We start from the raw sequence: 17,560 nt of genomic DNA, 5'->3' as shown, positions 1-17,560 counted from the left end.
GCCACCTAAGACCACGTCGTCTTGCCCTCTGGACAGAAATGGAACCACTCCCTCGAACTGGCTTTCTCAAAGAGCTAGAGAAATGCTAAACAGTAGCCGATCTGGAGGACGAAAACAATGTGGCACTAATTGTTCAGTTTCCTCCAGGTCAAGAGCGGAGGAGGCTAGCTCGGGGCTGCTCTGGCCAGCGCGCGGCCAGACCGTCTCGGAACTGCAGGTGAAGAGGAGGCGCCCAAGCCTCAAGGATGCTCCCCACACTCGGATGAGGCGGGTCTGCAAGCAATGCCCCGGGCCGGAGGAAGGCTCCCATTGGCTGAGGGCGGGTGACGGGTGGGGCGGGCGCAGTATAAGGGAGGGGGTGTGCGCGCACCGTGTCAGTTTCGGAGTCCCTGGCGTCTCACCTCCGTGCGGCGGCGTCCGGGGCGCGCCTCTGCCTAGGGCTATTTCCCTTCCTCTGCCTACCCGGCGCTCCGCAGCCCGCTCCAGCCCCCGGGCCCTTCCTGCCTTTCCTCCGCGGTCCTTAGAGCCGGGAGACTTTTCTGTCTCTTCTCTTCTTTCCTCTTTGTGGCTCCAAAAACCCATCGCGGCGAAGCTCCCGGCTCCGGAGGGAGTTCCACTTGCAGCGGAAGGGCGGCCGCCCGCGCAGCGCACCGGCCCCTCCTGCGACCCCACCGACCGGCGAGCCCACCCCGCCTGCCCGCCCCGCGCCTGCCTTCGTTCGCCTGAGGAAGCCAGCCGAGAGTTCATTGATGCACCCATTCCAGTGGTGTAACGGTGAGTCCGGGGCCTTGCGGGGGTCGGGGGTGCAAGGGACGTGGGGCTGGCCGGAGCCAAGGAGAGGGGGGCGCCAGGTTTCAGATCGGAGGGGTCCTTCTCCCTCTCGAGCCAAGTTTTTACTGCAAGGGGACCGACGAGGAGGCGTCCTGGCGTCCTGGCGCTCAACTCTGCTCTGCACAGCGCGGAATTTGAAAGGGGAAAAAAAAAAAAAAATCCAGGTTTCACTCCAGGGCCGAGAAGGATCTCTCGAGCGGGCGGGGGTCGTGGGAGCCGTGGGGTTCCCGGCCTTTGTGTGGCGGCTTCGCACTCATACCCGCTTCCCTCCTCGCCTTTGTGCGCTCAAACTCTTGTTCTTTGTTGTGGTTGTCGGCGGAGAATTAAATCCGCGCTCGGGCTCGGATCTCCTAGAGGGAGCTCAAGTTCCTGGTCTGAAACTTTGCAGGCTATTTTAAATATGTATACAATGCAGCGTGCAGGACGGGGCCCGGGGGCGGCTTCCCCTGCGCCTTTGTTGGCTTCGCACCGGCTGCTGCGGGGCTTTGTGCCCGGGGATGACGCCGGATTAATGAGCGTGCCTTTATTGGATTGATAAAGCCGTGTCGATCTCCTGGCGCCCGGCTCCCCTTGAATGCAGGGCTTGCCTGGGGAGCTGTGCTCACTGGCCCCAAGGCCAGACCACGGCACCAGCTCCTATGCCTCAGTGGTGTCCGCGCCTCCGGACCCAGTCTCCCCTCCGTCCCCAGCCTGGCTGATGCTAAATGCATCTCACATTTAGGCTTTTTAACAGTTTCCCTGACTACAGGTTGTGCTTGGGGCTGAATCCTTGTCCAGGCTACCTGAAGAGACGCCCTTCTAGGCGGGTCAGTTCAAAACTTTGGCAGCTAATACCCTCCAGTGACCCTGGGATCTTGACTGCCTTGTTCTAAAGCTTGGAGAGTTTCTGGAGAAAGGGGGGAAGGGCGGGCAGGGGCCGGGGGCAGGGAGAAAGAAGCAGCTGGCCTTATCTCTGAGTAGGGTAGGCTGGCTAGTTAGTGGGGGCGGGGGCGGGGGGGGGGGGGTGGAATCCATTCTTGAGAGCAGACTCTTGCCAGATCTTGCATTAATTATTTCAAGAGGCTTTTGTTTTAAGGCAGGGTTTGGGCAGCCTGTGTATGAGGGGCTCCCATCCCCCTCTTCCTCTAGCTGGTAGGATCTAATTTCCTGAAAATGAACCAAGCTGTGTGTGTGATCGGAGGCATAGCTGGAGTGGGGGCGGGGGTGGGGGTGGGGAGGACAGTGAACCCCCGCATCTGGGAAAGATTCCCGTTGGCTGGGAAAGAGAAGCATTTCCCAGATCCCCTGGTCGTTCTTGGCCAGCCCTTCTCTTGACGTCACTCCAGCTCCCAGCCCGCGAGCTGGGGGATGAGACATTCTGATGTCAAGGCTTTCAGAGGCGGGGGAAACAATGGAACAGACTTCAGGAGAAGAACCAAGGTAGCTAGCTGTCAGTGAACACTAGCCCTGGTTCTGGGCCGCCCCCTTTCATAGGTTTTTAGACCAGGAGCGCACTTGCTGCTTCATCTTTCCACTTTATAAAACATGTATTTATTTTTTATTGATTTATAGTTGACTTGGGTTTCCCAGGTGACTCAATTGTAAAGAATGGCCCTGCCAGTGCAGGAGACACGTGTTTGATCCCTGGATCAGAAAGATCTCCTGGAGAAGGAAATGGCAACCCACTCCAGTATTCTTGCCTGGAGAATTCCATGGATAGAGGAGCCTGGCGGGCTACAGTCCATGGGGTCGCAAAAGAGTTGGATGTGACTCAGTGACTAAACAACACAGTTGACTTACAGTGTTGTGTTTCTTTTTACTTCTTAAAGTGATGGAGAAAGGACTGTTCTTTAACTCCAGGAAAGAAGCAATCCCTCCCCAAACACCTTTGTGATAAATATCTGGAGCCTGTCATTCCTGGGGTTAAAAATTCTTTCTTTATAAGTTCAGAGGAAAAGCTACACCACTGTCAGCTTTTAGCCCAGTGTTATTTTTTGTCTACTTCTTTGATCAGAATGCAAGCAAATGGACCATCTCCTCTTAGCCTTGAAGCTCTTCTCACCCACACCTCTTTATCATAGAAAGTCCCAACTCGCTGACTCAATCCTGGAGCCCCAGGGAAAGCCTCTCGGCAAGATCAGATCATCAAAATAAACTGATACGATGCTGAGGCCAGAGTGCCTTCAGAGTGCATACATGCAAACCCTCTGCGTTGTCTGTGGTTATTGCCATGCAAGGGAACCAAATGAGGTTCTTTGGGACCCTACGGATGCCAGGATACAGCTGAGGAAAGGTACAGGGTGGAATTTCCCTGGTGATCCAGTGGTCAGCTTCCAATGCAGTAGGTTCGAGTTCAGTCCCTGGTCAAGGAACTGAGATCCCACTTCCTTCCCCGCCAAAAAACCAAAACGTAAAAGCAGTACTGTAGCAAATTCAGTGAAGACTTTTAAAAAAAATAAAAAGGTACATGGAGAGTCAAGGCAGATGGAGGATTAGCCTCTTATAGCATCAGCTGCTGGTGAGACGGGGCGGGGGGAGACGTGCCTGGTGGGGAAGAAGCCTCTTTGGCATGGAGGACAGTTACCTGGAAGACAATCCCAAACACTGTTTTGCAGAGTAGACAGAAAGTTGTTCCTGCCTGGCCAGTCCAGCATGGTGTCTTCACGGAAATATCAAGCTCCGTTGGCCCACAGAGGTCAAATATTTGAGCGGAGGGTGAAGAGGTGGTGAAAACTTTCTAACCCATGCTGGAGGCTGAGAAGCAGGGGTTTAGCAAAGTTTAGTAGCTAATTAATTTTTTCCCAACTTTAACCCAGAAGTCTCTCTGGACAAAAACTACTTTTACTTTTTGTTTCCCCACAATGTCTAGATCAGTGTATAAATCAAACCAGCAAGCACTACTTGTTGGTTGACTGGTCACCCGTCAGCTGAGGGCAGTTTCTGGGCAATTTTCCCAAACTTCAGTCTCCATACTTTGAAGCAGGAGCTTTTGCCAAGAGGACTAGGTCGCCTTGAGAAAAATCAGGAATTACTTCTCTGTTAACCAGTTACTGAAAAAAAGGCAAGTGTGAGGGTAGGCACTGAAAAAAAGACCAAGGACGAAAATTCAAGTTGCTGTCCTCAGACCTAGGAGTACTCAGGCCCGTTAGAACTCTCTGTCTCTGATGTCAGAATTGTATGTTGTTGTCATTGTTCAGTCGCTAAGTCATGTCCGACTCTTTGCAACGCCATGGACTGCAGCCTGCCAGGCTTCCCTGTCCATCACTATCTCCCAGAGTTTGCTCAGATTCTTATCCATTGAGTCGATGATGCCATCCAACCATCTCATTAGTCAAACATCTATGTGCCACACTTTCCACGATGGAAATCTTTGTGTCTTGTCTTCTTCCCTCGACTGTAATATCATCTAGTCTTTGCTTCCTTTTCCTTCAGTGTCTGTCATGGTACTTGTCGTGTAATCAGTGTTTAATGCGTGTTTGAGTTAAATGAAGCTGATTCTAGGAATCATAGGGCAACCTAAGACAGTCACCTGTGCTGGAACCGAACACGTGATACAGGCTGTGAGCGCTATAGTATTCGAGCCGGGGTTGGAGGTGGGGTGGGGGGTCCTGGAATACCACAAAGACCAGCCTTTGGGGGGCTTTGGGAAGGGAGAGAGAGTTTCAGGCTGAGAAAGTTGCATGAGCAAAAGTTTGGAGGCAGGTGAAGCAAGAAATAGAGAGGAGACTCGCTCACCTTGGGTGATGCTGGGGGATACTGAGTTGGGGAGGAAGTGAGGGGACCCAGCGCATTCCTGTTTGGGAGGACTAGAAGCCTGAGTTTGGTAGATCATAGTAGAAAAACAGAGTGGGAGGATATGCCAGACATGTGGGCTAAATTAGAGGAGGGACTAGACATCAATTAATAGGGACTTGGAGTAGAACTGGGCTCCAAGTGTGTTTGGAATAGAAACTTGGCAGGAGAGCTGGCATACAGTCTGAAAGAGGTCTGGAAGGGGCTTGTTATATTGGTCACTAGATTGATCTCGGGGATGAAGAGGGTGGAGATGTGGGAGGTCAGAGATGACTCCGGTCTTTCGAGTCAAGTCTTCTGCGGAGCTGGGGTTGCAGCCCTAATTACGGTGTAGCGTTTCAAAGTATATTAATGGCTCCTAACCACAATGTCAGGAAAGCACAGAAGGCCTGAGGCCTTCTCCCCTCTCTCCCCGCCCGCCCCTCCATGGCTTGTGAGATCTTAGTCCCCACCTCCCCACTCCCCTCACCCCCACCAGGGACTGAACCTGTGCCTTCAGCAGTGAAAGTGCAGAGTGCTAACCACTCTGCCAGGGAAGTCCCCTTAGGTCTTTGAAGCCAGGCCTTCTTAGCTGTTTGACTATAGGCGTTATTTAATGATTGACTCTTTTTTCAAACCCTGTGGAGGGGGTGGGGAGAGTCCATTTCATGGTGATGTTATTACAAAGGTGCAGTTGGTAGCATGAGATGTGTTTGGCTGGTAGCGTGTGTAAGGGCTTTCCAGGTGTGTCATCAGTAAAGAATCCGCCTGCCAGTGCAGGAAACTCAAGGGACATTCAATCCCTGAGTTGGGAAGATCCCTGGAGAAGGAAATGGTAACCCACTCCAGCAGTCTTGCCTGGAGAATCCCATGAACAGAGGAGCCTGACGGGCTACAGTCCATAGAGTCGCAGAGTTGGATACAACTGAGTGAATGAACGCACACACACACACACACACACACAAACGTGTGCACACACACGTGTATGATGAAGTCTAGCCTTCCTGTCCCAACACTTTCTGAAATAGGGGCTTACCTGTCAGATCACTGATATTTTTGCCTGCTAGGAAGAAAAACCACTCACCTGATCTGTGGTTAATTCCTTTTTCTTTGTTCCCCCTTACAACCATGTTAGACAATTTTCTAACCCTCAGGACCAATGGTCCCAGGAAGTAGATCCAGGATTGAATTTTCCAGCCACTTGACAGACCGAATCTTTCATTCTTTCTCTTTCCTTGTCTTCTCTGCCACCAGCTTTATGTTGAACTTCCCTCTTACCAGCTGTAACTTAGCTTCCACCATTCCAAATGCTTTGGAGAGATGTGACCCAAAAAAGGAAAATCTTGTCTTTATAGCAGATGTTCTCTTTGTTGTTCTTCAGCCAGAACCTAATCATGTATCTTTGTTGGTGTTGTCATAGTCTCTGTGACCCCATGGACTGCAGCCCACCAGGCTCCTCTGTCCATGGGGTTTCCCAGGCGAGGATACTGGAGTGGGTTCCCATTTCCCTCTCTTCTCCAGGGGATCTTCCCCACCCAAGGATCGAACCCCCAATCTCCTCCTTTGGCAAGCGGATTCTTTACTGCTGAGCCACCAGGGAAGTCCAATCACATACCTACCCCAACACCAAACCCTGCAAAAGCAAGGTGATTGTCACCTTCAAATCAATCAGGATTTACTCCTGAGTCACGTGAGTGAAGCTTCTAGTGGCCACCCATGCTTCCCACACTGAAGGGACCTTGTTAAAACATAGATTCTGATTCGCTTTGATGGAGGCTGGCCTGAGATTCTGTGTTCTGCAAGCTCTGGGGACGCCACTGCCATTAGCAGACTGCTTGGTGAGGCTTTGAATAGAAAGGGGGAGGGTGGCCAGGAAAAGTGAGCCGCGGCTCCCCCCCCCCCCCGCCCCCCCATTCTGGAACGCGGGCCCAGACTCAGAGTGAACAATTTCTATTCTGGTCTGGGTGCAGCCTGGCTTCTGGAGCAGGTGGCTTAATAATGACAAATGACCTTTGCAACTTCGCTTTGCAATTTACAAAGCATATTTCTTACACCACAGTCTTCGGTCGCCTCTGCACTTTGCTTGTTTTCCTGTGACAAAGGGGAGCTTTTTAGCAAGGTAATTTCTCAAAGGTCGCATAGCTAGGGAGGGGTAGGATTGGAGCCCAGATGTACATTTTCTCACCTGAGGCTCCCCGTCTTGCTAGTTCATCCTCGGGGCTTCTACCAGACCGAAATGAGTTTTCCATTTCCACCCATTGCCTGATTCCTTGATCCCCTAGAAGGGAGTGCTGGTTGAAGTACCATGTGTAGGATCCCGTTTCCTAGATTGATTAAATCATTTACCCAAGATCATGTCGCTAGTGTTAGAATGAGGGTGTAAATGTAAGTCCCTGGAATGTAAATTGGTGCACCCAGTATGGGAAACAGTGAAGAGGTTCTTTAAAATACTCCAAGTAGAACTGCCACATAATCTAGCAGTCCTGCTTCTGGGTATTTATCCCCAACGCCCCCCAAAAAAACCCACTCATTCAAAAAGATAGTTGTATCCCAGCATTCATAGCAGCACTGTTGACAATAGCCAGGACGTGGAAGCAACCTAACATCAACCTGAACGAACCATCAACAGACGAATGGAAGAGAAGATGTGGTTCACACACACACACATACACATACACATACACACACAGGATATTGGGTTGGTCCAAAAGTACATGTGGGTTTTTCCATACAATGTTTCAGGAAATAACCCAAATGAACTCTTTGGCCAATCCAGTATAATCATGGAAAACTAATCAGCCATAAAAAGAATGAAATAATGCTCTTAGCAGCAATGGATGGACCTAGACATAATCATCCTAAGTGAAGTGAGTCAGACAGAGAAAGACAGATACCATACAATATCACTTATATGTGGAATCTAAAATATGACACAGATAAACTTGTTTACAAAACAGAAACAGACTCACAGATGTAGAAACATAGAAAACAAGCTTCTAGTTCCCAAAGGAGAAAGGGAATGAGGGAGGGGTAAATTCGGAGTTTGGGATTAACAGATACCAACTACTGTGTATAAAATAAATAGCAAGGACCTAGTGCATAGCACAGGTCATATTCTATACTCAATATTCTGTAATAAGCCATCATGGAAAAGAATATGAACAAGAATACATGTATGTATATGGATATCTGAATCACTTTGCTGAACATCCGCAGTGAACACAAGATTGTAAATCAATTATGCTTCAATTAGAAGTCAGTCCCTGAGTCAGGCTTGCCATTTCTCGCTGCATCCTTGCTCACGCAGAGTGCCATCAGCCTTGGTAGTAAATTTCCCACTATCATAACACTTGCCCTCCCCTGTTCTCCGCAGGGTGTTTCTGTGGCCTGGGACTGGTGAGCACCAACAAGTCCTGCTCCATGCCCCCCATCAGTTTCCAAGACCTTCCCCTCAACATCTACATGGTCATCTTCGGCACGGGCATCTTCGTCTTCATGCTGAGTCTCATCTTCTGCTGCTATTTTATCAGGTGGGTGGCTCGCTGGCTGACCTGGGGTCCCGGGGAGGGGGAAGTCCAGGAGGCGGCGGCCATAGGTAGGGTGAACCGAGTGAGCCTCCTGTTGCAGAGTCACCAGCCTCCAGCTGGGGCTCCTTGCTCTGAGGACAAGACTTAGCCTGCCGTTTGCTGGGCCCCTGAGGCCTGCTGTTGCTATTTCCATCAGCCTATCAAGTTGTTCCAGAGCATACAAGGTCAGCATGGATCAGCCTGCATCCCGCCTGCTGGCCAGTTCCTCTCGTGTTGCCTAGAATGACCAAGTAATATCATCAGTGGTCCTTCGCCATCTCTCTCCACCCACTCACACTCCCTGGGTGGCCAGGGCTAAGGGGGCGTCATTCCAACCCATGGCATGACCCTCTGCCCTCCTGGGAAATCCTGTTATCATCCTTCCAGATGCTAATATTAGCAAGCTGGTGTCTGCAGAGCTGCCTGTTTATACTGCCTCTTACATTTGAGAGCATAAAAACTGAAAACCATCACTTCTTACCGTGTGGGGGTCCAGGGAAGGATTGGAGCTTAGCAGGGTGAGCCAAGCTCCAGGAACTGTTTTCTTTGCTTCTAGACAAGGGACTTGGTGGCTATCTTCTATCAAAAATGTAGGGCATGCCTGGTATTCAGAGTAGAAAATACAGTAGTGTTTCTGAACTAGGGAGCCCTGTGGGAATTAACAATTCCTCATTGTATGGGTCTGTCCTGTGTATTGGGGAACATTGCATACCCCTGACCAGTAGAATGTCATGGTCCCGAGAGCCATTGTGATAAAACCAAGCCACACGCCCACGCACAGACACACACACAAGCATATGATTACCCAACGCCTGGGTAGATGGACATCAGCTGGGGTCTAGTATCTCATCAGATCATCTAAACAGGTTAAATTAAGATGAGGGCCAAAGGAGTTCCCATGCCCCGAGGAGATATCCTGGTGGGTTTGAGTGGCTCGCCTGGAAGGAGGCTGGAGGGCCAGCAGACGCTTGTTCAGATTCCTCGGCCGAGGAGCCGCTTCTTAAGAAGGGGAAGTGCCCTGGGGCCCTGCTCCCCTTTGCTTCTCATCCACTGCCTCAGCCCTCTTTTTTCCTCCAGACTTTAAAAAGTCCCTGGGACTGGAATTTTCCACTTACAAGGCTTTTTGCAGAGAAGGTAGTGGTTTATTTCCCCTCCTTGTACCACTGAGTCTGAAATTTGCATCTCATTAGTAAGTGAGGGTGTGGGTAGATTTCCGGTATCTCAACACCCTCCTCCACACCCGCCCCTTTCCCCCAGCTGAAGTTTTCTTCCTCAAACTTTTCATCTTCCTGACCAACAACCACCCCGCTCTCCGCCTATGAAGCAATGTATGCAACTCCCCGGAGACGGAAGATGGAGGCATACCCAAGATTTATGTGCGATGCTGGCAGGAGGCTGTAAAACCAGGCTGTGTCTGGCCCCTACACACACACACACACACAGACACAGACACAGACACGCATGCATGCATACATGCACATCCCTGCCAGGCTGCAGAGGTGGTCAAGAGAGGAAACTCTACAAAATCACTCTGAGCCAGTAGGTGGGAGTCCCAACTTCATTTCCTAGTTCTGCCACTAATAGGTGTGATCTTGGGGTTTAAGCTCCTCTTTGCCCAGGAATTCCTTGTGTGCCAGGCACTGTGCTGACCACCTTTTATTAGTCTGCTTCATATGTAGGAAACTCGTGCTCGGGCGGTTTAAGAGCTGCCTGAAGTCCTGTATCCGGGAAGATGGTGAGATGGGCTCGTCCGATGACAGTCAGAGAGGGTCTTTCGGATTCCGGATGTTGGCCTTCCCAGATTCTTATTCCTTGAACAGGATCATCTGGGGCTCCCGTGGCCACCCGCTCACAGCCAGATACCATGGTGCTGCAGAAGGATGGGCTGGGAGCTCTGGGCACGGCGGGTTTATTTTTTTTTCTTTGCTTGGCTGGAGTTGGTGACCACATGATACCAGAAGCTTCCCCCCTGCCGCAGGGCTGCTTGTCGCCACCTGTTTTCCTTCTGCAGTCATCTGCCCCTTCACCACCCCGCCCTCTGTCCTGCAGCCCAAAGCTGGTGTGACCCCGGCGTCTCGTGGCTCCCCAGCCTTGCTGGTATGTGGCAGCCTGGGAGCGCCTATATATAGAAAGACACACAAGCACAGAAGCCACTTCCTCTGCCTGCTTCTCGGTTTCCTCCTCAGCCAAAATAGGCCTGTGACCCCCGCTCCCGACCTGCTGAGCTCATCCATCGGCCTAGCTCCCCCTGGCTCCGTCTTCCCCGGCTGCCCCCCAGGAGCTGATCTCTGCCCTACACAGGATGGAAGGGGCCCCGTGAAGTACAAATCAGGCAGGAAAGAAACGATTCTTTGCAGGACCTGCCCGCATTGTTTGTTGCAAAAGGGGAAAAGCCAGGAAGCGCCCACTGGCAGCGGCTCGAAATGGGCTTATTGAATTCAGGGTATTTTTAGCTGCTTTGCTCACCCCAGCAGCTGAGAAGGCCACCTGTCCCGAGTTGTTGGCACTCCATTCCCGCTGGGATGGCCCAGAATCTCTGCTTTTTTGCTTTCATTTTCCTTGCAACCCTTTTGGCCCCATTTCATCCTAACCTCTACCTTCCTGATATGGAAATCTACAGGCAGAGTGAATCTAGAGCATGGCTCTGAAGCCTTCACTCTTTGAATTGATGGTCCTGGACTCTCAGAATCAGGCTTCTGGAGAATCCTTGGGTAAGACCATTAAATGGAGCCAGCCAGACAGAAGGGCCTCCCAGGTGTCCTCCGACAGAGCAAGCAGAAAGGCACTGTGTGTACTGCGTAAGTGTAGCCGTGCTGCAGGCGAAGTAGGCGAGGCTCCAGAGATGTGACATCCCCTCTCTCTGAACCAGGAAGCCGACAGGCTCCTCACCACTTCCTTATTTACTCTGTACATACCTGCTAAAAGAGCAGCAGTCTGTCCCTCAGACGGCAGCTCTGGGCAGCCTGGCAACGAGAGCACGTTTCTTCCCCAGATGAACCCAGTGTCAGGCAGGTGGCCCTTGATCATTTAAGTGCATCCTTCATTTTGAGAGCATCCTTCCCCGCCCCTCTCATTTGGAAGTGGGGACACAGATGCAGGTGGTACAGGTAAGGATGGAACAGTGGGAGCGCTGGTTGGGCCCTCAGCCCGTCCCTCCAAGGACCAGAACCCCCCTAACCCCCGATGAGGGAGGAGGCAAGGGGCGGGGGGCAGGCAGCGGCTGTACTGCCTGGTCCTCAGCCCCAAGGCAGAGGGACACTGGCCTCATCTGTCCCCTGACCTCCTGTTAGGAGCCATGGAGGTGGAGGCCGCCAGATCTTCTCTGCCCCCCACCCCCGCAGCTGTGCGCCAGGCTTTCTGCATCCTCCTTTGCTCTGGTTCCAGCATCTTGGAGCATCTTACTTTGCTCCCTCCTTTCAATTAAGGCTAGTGATTGAAGATTCTCTTCCTCTAACTCAGACCAGCCTTTTTTTTTTTTTTTCTTTCATAAAATGCCAGATATTACAGGCTTTGCAGGTCATACGATATCTGTCTGAACCACCCAGCCCTTCTGTACAGAAGCAGTCATAAAGTATAAGTGTGGCTGTGCTCCAGTAAAATTTTATGGGCATTGAAAGTTGATTTGCATATAATTTCCACATGGCATGAAGTATTCTTTCAATTCCTGCTTCCAGCCATTTACGAGTAAGCAGAGTTCTGTAACCAACAAGGACCTACTGTATAGGACAGGGAACTCTGCCCAGTGTTACGTCGCAGCCAGGATGGGAGAGGAGTTTGGGGGAGAGTGGATCCATGGATAATGTATGGCTGAGTCCCTTCACTGTCCACCTGAAATTGTCACAACCTTTGTGTGTTAATCTGCTATACCCCACGACAAAAAACTTTAGGAAAAAAAAAAAAAAAGGACAGGGCTTCTCTGGTGGCTCAGTGGTAAAGAACTCCACCTGTCAATGCAGAAGACATGGGTTTGATCCTTGAACCAGGAAGTTCCCACGTGCCGTGGAGCAGCTAAGCCCATCCTGCACAACTGCTGAGTCTGTGCTCTAGGGCCTGGGAGCCGCAACTTCTGAATCCACGTGCTACAGTGGCTGAAGCCCGCACACCCCAGACCCATGCTTCACAACAGGAGAAGTCTGAGCGTCAAAGCCAAGAGTAGCCCCCGCTTTCCCGAAACTAGGTAAAAGCCCCCGAGCAGTAGCAGAGCGCAGCCAAAAATTAAATAAATAAAGTTATATATATAGGGAAGGACAGTTCTTCGCGTCTGGGTCTTGTGAAACAAATGGTTAGCTGGCTTTGACTCTCAGGAGACCGATTGGCCGCCCCTGTCCTAACCTGGTGGTTCTCTGATGTCTTCTTCCAATAACACAAATCTTTGGTAGAAATGATTCCTGGGAGAGAAAACTCCATCTGCTCCCTGCACAGTTCAGAAGGTTTCTCTCACTGAAAATGAAACAGCAAAAAAAAAAAAAATCAGTGCATCGTCTCGGTCTTGGCCATTGGCACAGTAAGCCATTCAGAAAGTTGGTGGCTTGTTGATTGAGAGGGTGTTTCCCAAAACCCCATCCTATGCCCAGGAGCATGGTGTGTGCCACCTGACTGTGAGGCTGGCCACAGTTTGTGTTAAAGAGCTCAGGCTCTGTCATCAGATCGACTTTGGTTAGAATCCAGGATCTGCTGCCAGGCAGCTCTGAAGTTTGGGCAAGTTATTTAGCTTTTTTGGACTCCGTGTTCCTCGTCTGCCAAGAAGCACGTCTCTCTCTCTGGAAGGTGTTTGAAATCGATGAGCGCGGATATGGATCTATATCGGTACAGAGATCGACGCCCAGCAAATCCTCCATCACAGTTATGCTCTTGCCATTAGTAACGGCGTGCTCTGGCCATTGTGTTCTAGCCATTGAGAGTCCGGCTGTATGCAGGCCACCAGCTTGAAACAAAAAGAGGAAAACAAAGAAGGGATTGCCTGTGTTGCCCTGGTGCTGTGAAGGGGGAAGCGTGTGCTCTGCCTCCAGAATACTTGTGTTCTCTGGGTGAAAAATTCCCCAGGCTCAACAGATGTTCTCCTGCTGCCCGGGCTTGGTGGAAATAGCCCTCTAAAGAATGTCTAACTTCCAGGACTTCCCTGGAAGTTCAGTAGTTAGGGCTCCTCGCTTTCGCCACAGAAGGGGGCAGGTTTGTCCCTGGTCAGGGAACTAAGATCCCACAAACCACGTGGTGTGACCAAAAAACAAAAACAAAACTAACTTTTGCACACTCAGCAAGCAGATGGTTGATCTGTCTAGTTGGGGAGCCCAAAGGAAGTGACCTGCCGGGAAGGAAGGTGAATGAACTTTTAGGGTGCTCTGCTGGAACCCCCACCACCAGTCGAGGGGAGGTGACAGTGAGTTTTGAGGCAGTTGAACCTAAGAGTCCGAGTCCTTACCCCAGGCTGGTGACCTGCAGAGGCGTTTAGGCATACTCTGTCTACGGGTCACACCTCCCCACCCCCAGAAGGAAGCCCCAAGCCGCCGGCCTGTCGCTCTTGCTCTGAATGGCTGTTTGTGCAAAGACATAATGACTTCTTCTCTCCCGTCTTTCTTGCTTCCCCCAGCAAACTCCGGAACCAGGCACAGAGCGAACGATATGGATATAAAGAGGTAAATAAAGTCCTCGTTTTGTCCTGAGACCTCTCCCCGCTCCACCACTACTAGCCCAGCTAGAGATGGCCAGGGGAGGTGGAGGGAAAGGGGAAGGGGGCAAGATGAAGCTGGCCTGTTCTCCCTTTGGGCCTAGGGAGGGTGAGGGTCTCCCTGGACAGGGCTGGGGGTTCCCTTCCTTGGCTGATGCCACCTGGCCCCACGTTTGGTTTCTTCTAACCCCAGGTCTGCCCTCTTTTTTCCCAGGTGGTTCTTAAAGGAGATGCCAAGAAGTTGCAGTTATACGGGGTGAGTGCCCTGGGGCAGCTCGCGGGGTGCCCAGCGGGTAAGGCAAACCTTCTCCAGGTCTGAAGACCTTTTTTAGGAACCTTCTTAGTCCCTGCCTTCCTGTCTCCTTGGGCCAAATAGAAGACATTCATACCAGGAGGTGATCAATGTGCAGAATCCGTTATGTCTGGGACTGATGCAGGCAGAAAACAAAGGGGGTCACAAAAGGGTTTGGGTACATGGTGACCTGTGACCCCAGGAAGCCTGCTAGATGTAATCTTACCAGGGAAGGCAGTCTGACCACCCTGGGCCAGACTTCACTAACTTTCCTGCTCAATCCCACTGTCTGGGTCCTAAAGCGGTCAGCTTTGTGTGTGCTTTGGCCTGGCGACTGTGGATCTGACATGCGGGTCCAGCCCTCTAGTTCTCCCCTTTTCCCCTCCATTCTCGCCCCCACCCACCCATCACACCCACTTCCTGGGGCCCCTCAGCTCCCAACTCTTTTAGGACTAGACCATTTCTTCTTCCTTTCCCACCTGTGCCTTTGGGGTCGCCTAACTCATGTCCCAAGACTTCTGTCCATAACCACAGGCACTCACGCAGAGAGCATGTGAGTGGTTGTCCAGGTGTGGGAAGAATCACTGGTCCCATCACACACAAGACTAGCCTGGACGTGGCCTCATTTCATCCATCTCTTTGGGGCCCATGGTCATGATGTCCCGAGTTCTGATGTTTCTAAAGTGCTCCTCCAGAAGAGGAAATTCAGCTGGGATTGAGGGGTTAATATACTAGGCTGCAAGGCTGGCTTTAAAGAATGGAAACCATATACCAGACCCCCATCCTTACCTCTAGTTATGGATAAGTGCCCCCTGGTCGAAAGTCCTAGGCTAGAAAGACTCTTAAAAAAAAAAAAAAAAGGATGAAATAATGCTATTTACAGTAACATGGGTGGACTTCGAGATTATCATGCTAAGTGAAGTCAGACAGAGAAAGATAAATACCATGTGATAACGCTTACATGTGGAATGTAAAATATGACACAAATGAACTTATCTACAAAAGAAAAACAGACTCAGACATAGAGGACAGACTTGTTGCCAGGGGGAAGGGGAGTAGGGAGGGATGGATTGAGAGTTTGGGATTAGCAAATGCAAACTACTATATGCAGGATGGATAAACAACGAAGTCGTGTTGTGTAGCACCTGGAACTATATTCAGTATGCTAAAATAAACCATAGTGGAGAAGAATATGAAAAATAACGTGTATAACTGAGTCACTCTGCTGCACAACAGAAATTAACACAGTAATAACAATTAAATGCTTTTTATCTGTATTATCTGGCATGGGAGCCACTAGCCACGCTGTGGTTGTTGAGCATGTGGCTGCCGTGACCGAGGAACTAACTGTTTCATTTCATCTACTTGGATCTGTTTACATCTGGAGTGGTCCGCCGTGGATCATGGCTACCACGTGTCAGGGTTAGTTCTGTCTTGGGTGGAGACGAGGTGATGTGATTCAGGTTTGGGGGGGCGGCTTCTCCCTGGCTCGTCTCACACGGCTCTCTCTTCCCACAGCAGACCTGTGCCGTCTGTCTGGAAGACTTCAGGGGCAAGGACGAGCTGGGTGTGCTCCCGTGCCAACACGCCTTTCACCGCAAGTAAGTGTCCGACGTGGGACTGTGTGTCCAGGTGCCTTGGAGCCGAATGAGCAGGGGGCATCTTCTAAAGGGCGGCTTCCCAGCTGACACAGTGGTAAAGAACCTGCCTGCCAGGCAGGAGACTCAGGTTTGATCCCTGGGACTCAGGAAGATTCCCTGGAGAAGGACGTGGGAACCCACTCCATTATTCTTGCCTGGGAAATCCCACGGACGGAGGAGCCTGGCAGGGTACAGTCCATGGGGTTGCAGAGTCAGACATAATTTGGAGATGGAGCAATAACAACAGTCTTCTAGAGGCTCCAGTCCCTGCCCTTCCCACCCACCCCTTGCTGATGCCCTGCATCCTGTCTGCACATAGGCAGGCTGGAAGGGTTAGACCAGGGCAGAGATAGAGAGATTCTTGTCTGGAGAAGCAGCTGGGCTCTATGAAGGGGCAGCCGGAGCACGCTGGTATCTTCTTCTTAGGAAGTAACAGGTCGGCTTTTGCCCGCAGGTGTCTGGTAAAGTGGCTGGAGGTGCGCTGTGTCTGCCCCATGTGTAACAAGCCCATCGCTGGCCCCTCCGAGGCCTCCCAGAGCATCGGGATCCTGCTGGACGAGCTGGTGTGAGCGCTGCCTCCGTCCCAGGCCTGGAGAAGACCTCTAGCTTCGTGGGTGCCTGGTCCTTCCTCGCATCCACAGTGAACAAGACTGGCGGGTGGTGAGGGCCCTGGTCACCTGGAGGGGAGGGGATGCCCGGCTGGTCTTCACCATCAGGGTGAGACCAGACTCGCCCACTTCCGCCTCCCGAAACCTTCCTCCCTGCTACCCGGTGTTGATGGCCTGGCCTTGCCGGGATCGGACTCTGCCTGCGTCGTCCCTGCTCTGGGAACAGAAACCCACTCCTATTTGGCCAAGAACTTGGAGCTCACCCTGCCTTGAGGATCTCCCCAAGGAGGACAAGCTGCCCTGACCTCGAAGAAGGGGTGCGATGAGCTCTGCCCCGCCTGTGTCCCCCCCCCCCCCTCCTCACCACCGCTTCCAGAGGAAGGTTAGAAGGCAAGGGCGGGAAAGACGGAGGAGCCAGGTGCCTCCAGTGGAAGCCAGGGAGGCTCTGTAGGAAATCAGGAAGCGCGTGGACGTGCAGAAGAGGAGTCAGTGTTTACACGGGACCTGCGGAAACAAAGGCTGGCCGGCCGGCCTGCTGACTATAGCGGGGGGGATTGGGTGGCAGCCCCCACCCGCTCCTAGCATCTGAGGTGCTTATCCATTCACTGTTCCTCGGTTGATCTCAGAGCTTCCTATTCCGTGTTGGTGTTTGAGCGCCCCTCCCCACCCCTCCCAGAGGAAGGGCTTGTTTTACACCCAGGTGGATTCCCCAGGGTTTGTTTTTTTGTTTATCTTTTCTAAAGGAGCAAACAGGGGCCTGGGGGTAAGGGGCTGTCTGAAGATTAAGGTCGCAACGGACACCCTCTTTTGCTTTGTAAATAGTATTTTTATACTTCATCCTCACCATCTCAGGCTTTGTACATGGAATCCCCCAAATGGAGGGACTGGGGGCTTTCTGTTCCTCCCCCCAAGTGGGTGAGGGTGGGAAAGAGGTATGTATTTAAAGAAAATTAAATTTAATAACAAGTTTCTCTAACCTCCTGCCTGTGGCTGTGGCTTGTGTCTGTCGGCCCTTTGCTGCCAGCAGAGGGAACAGAGGCCTCCAGCAGCGTCTTCCCGCTTCCCCTGTGCTCGGAGCAGACACGCGCACAAAGGGTCCTAATCCTTGACCAGGAGAATTGGCATTAGGTTAGTATCTATCTCGGCTTTCCAGGTGGCTCTGCGGTAAAGAATCAGCCTCCCAATGCCAGAGAGACAGGTTTGATCCC

General features: G+C 51.7%; 1 protein-coding gene across 2 annotated transcripts; it reads left to right on the top strand.

The window, feature by feature from the left end:
- Positions 1-389: 389 nt before the first annotated feature.
- On the top strand, positions 390-17,328 carry RNF122 (ring finger protein 122). 2 transcript variants are annotated; one of them, XM_061134509.1, is made up of 6 exons: positions 390-774; positions 7,955-8,111; positions 13,735-13,780; positions 14,027-14,068; positions 15,626-15,705; positions 16,199-17,328. In XM_061134509.1, exons 1-6 carry the CDS (start codon positions 750-752, stop codon positions 16,311-16,313), a joined length of 465 nt encoding a protein of 154 aa, XP_060990492.1. In that variant the 5' UTR covers positions 390-749; the 3' UTR covers positions 16,314-17,328. The 2 variants fall into 2 exon arrangements, with proteins under 2 accessions (XP_060990492.1, XP_060990491.1); XM_061134508.1 differs by having other exon boundaries at positions 15,623-15,705.
- The last annotated feature ends 232 nt before the right edge of the window (positions 17,329-17,560 follow it).

Source organism: Dama dama, chromosome 32 (genome assembly GCF_033118175.1).
Source record: "Dama dama isolate Ldn47 chromosome 32, ASM3311817v1, whole genome shotgun sequence".
Taxonomy (NCBI): Eukaryota; Metazoa; Chordata; class Mammalia; order Artiodactyla; family Cervidae; genus Dama; species Dama dama.
This window is presented reverse-complemented; position numbering and strand designations above follow the sequence as displayed.

Coding starts and splice junctions, on each gene's coding strand:
- RNF122 (XM_061134508.1), top strand. CDS start 750: ATGCACCCATTCCAGTGGTGTAACG. Junction 775..7,954: donor CCCATTCCAGTGGTGTAACG/GTGAGTCCGGGG, acceptor TGTTCTCCGCAG/GGTGTTTCTGTGGCCTGGGA. Junction 14,069..15,622: donor AGAAGTTGCAGTTATACGGG/GTGAGTGCCCTG, acceptor CTCTTCCCACAG/CAGACCTGTGCCGTCTGTCT.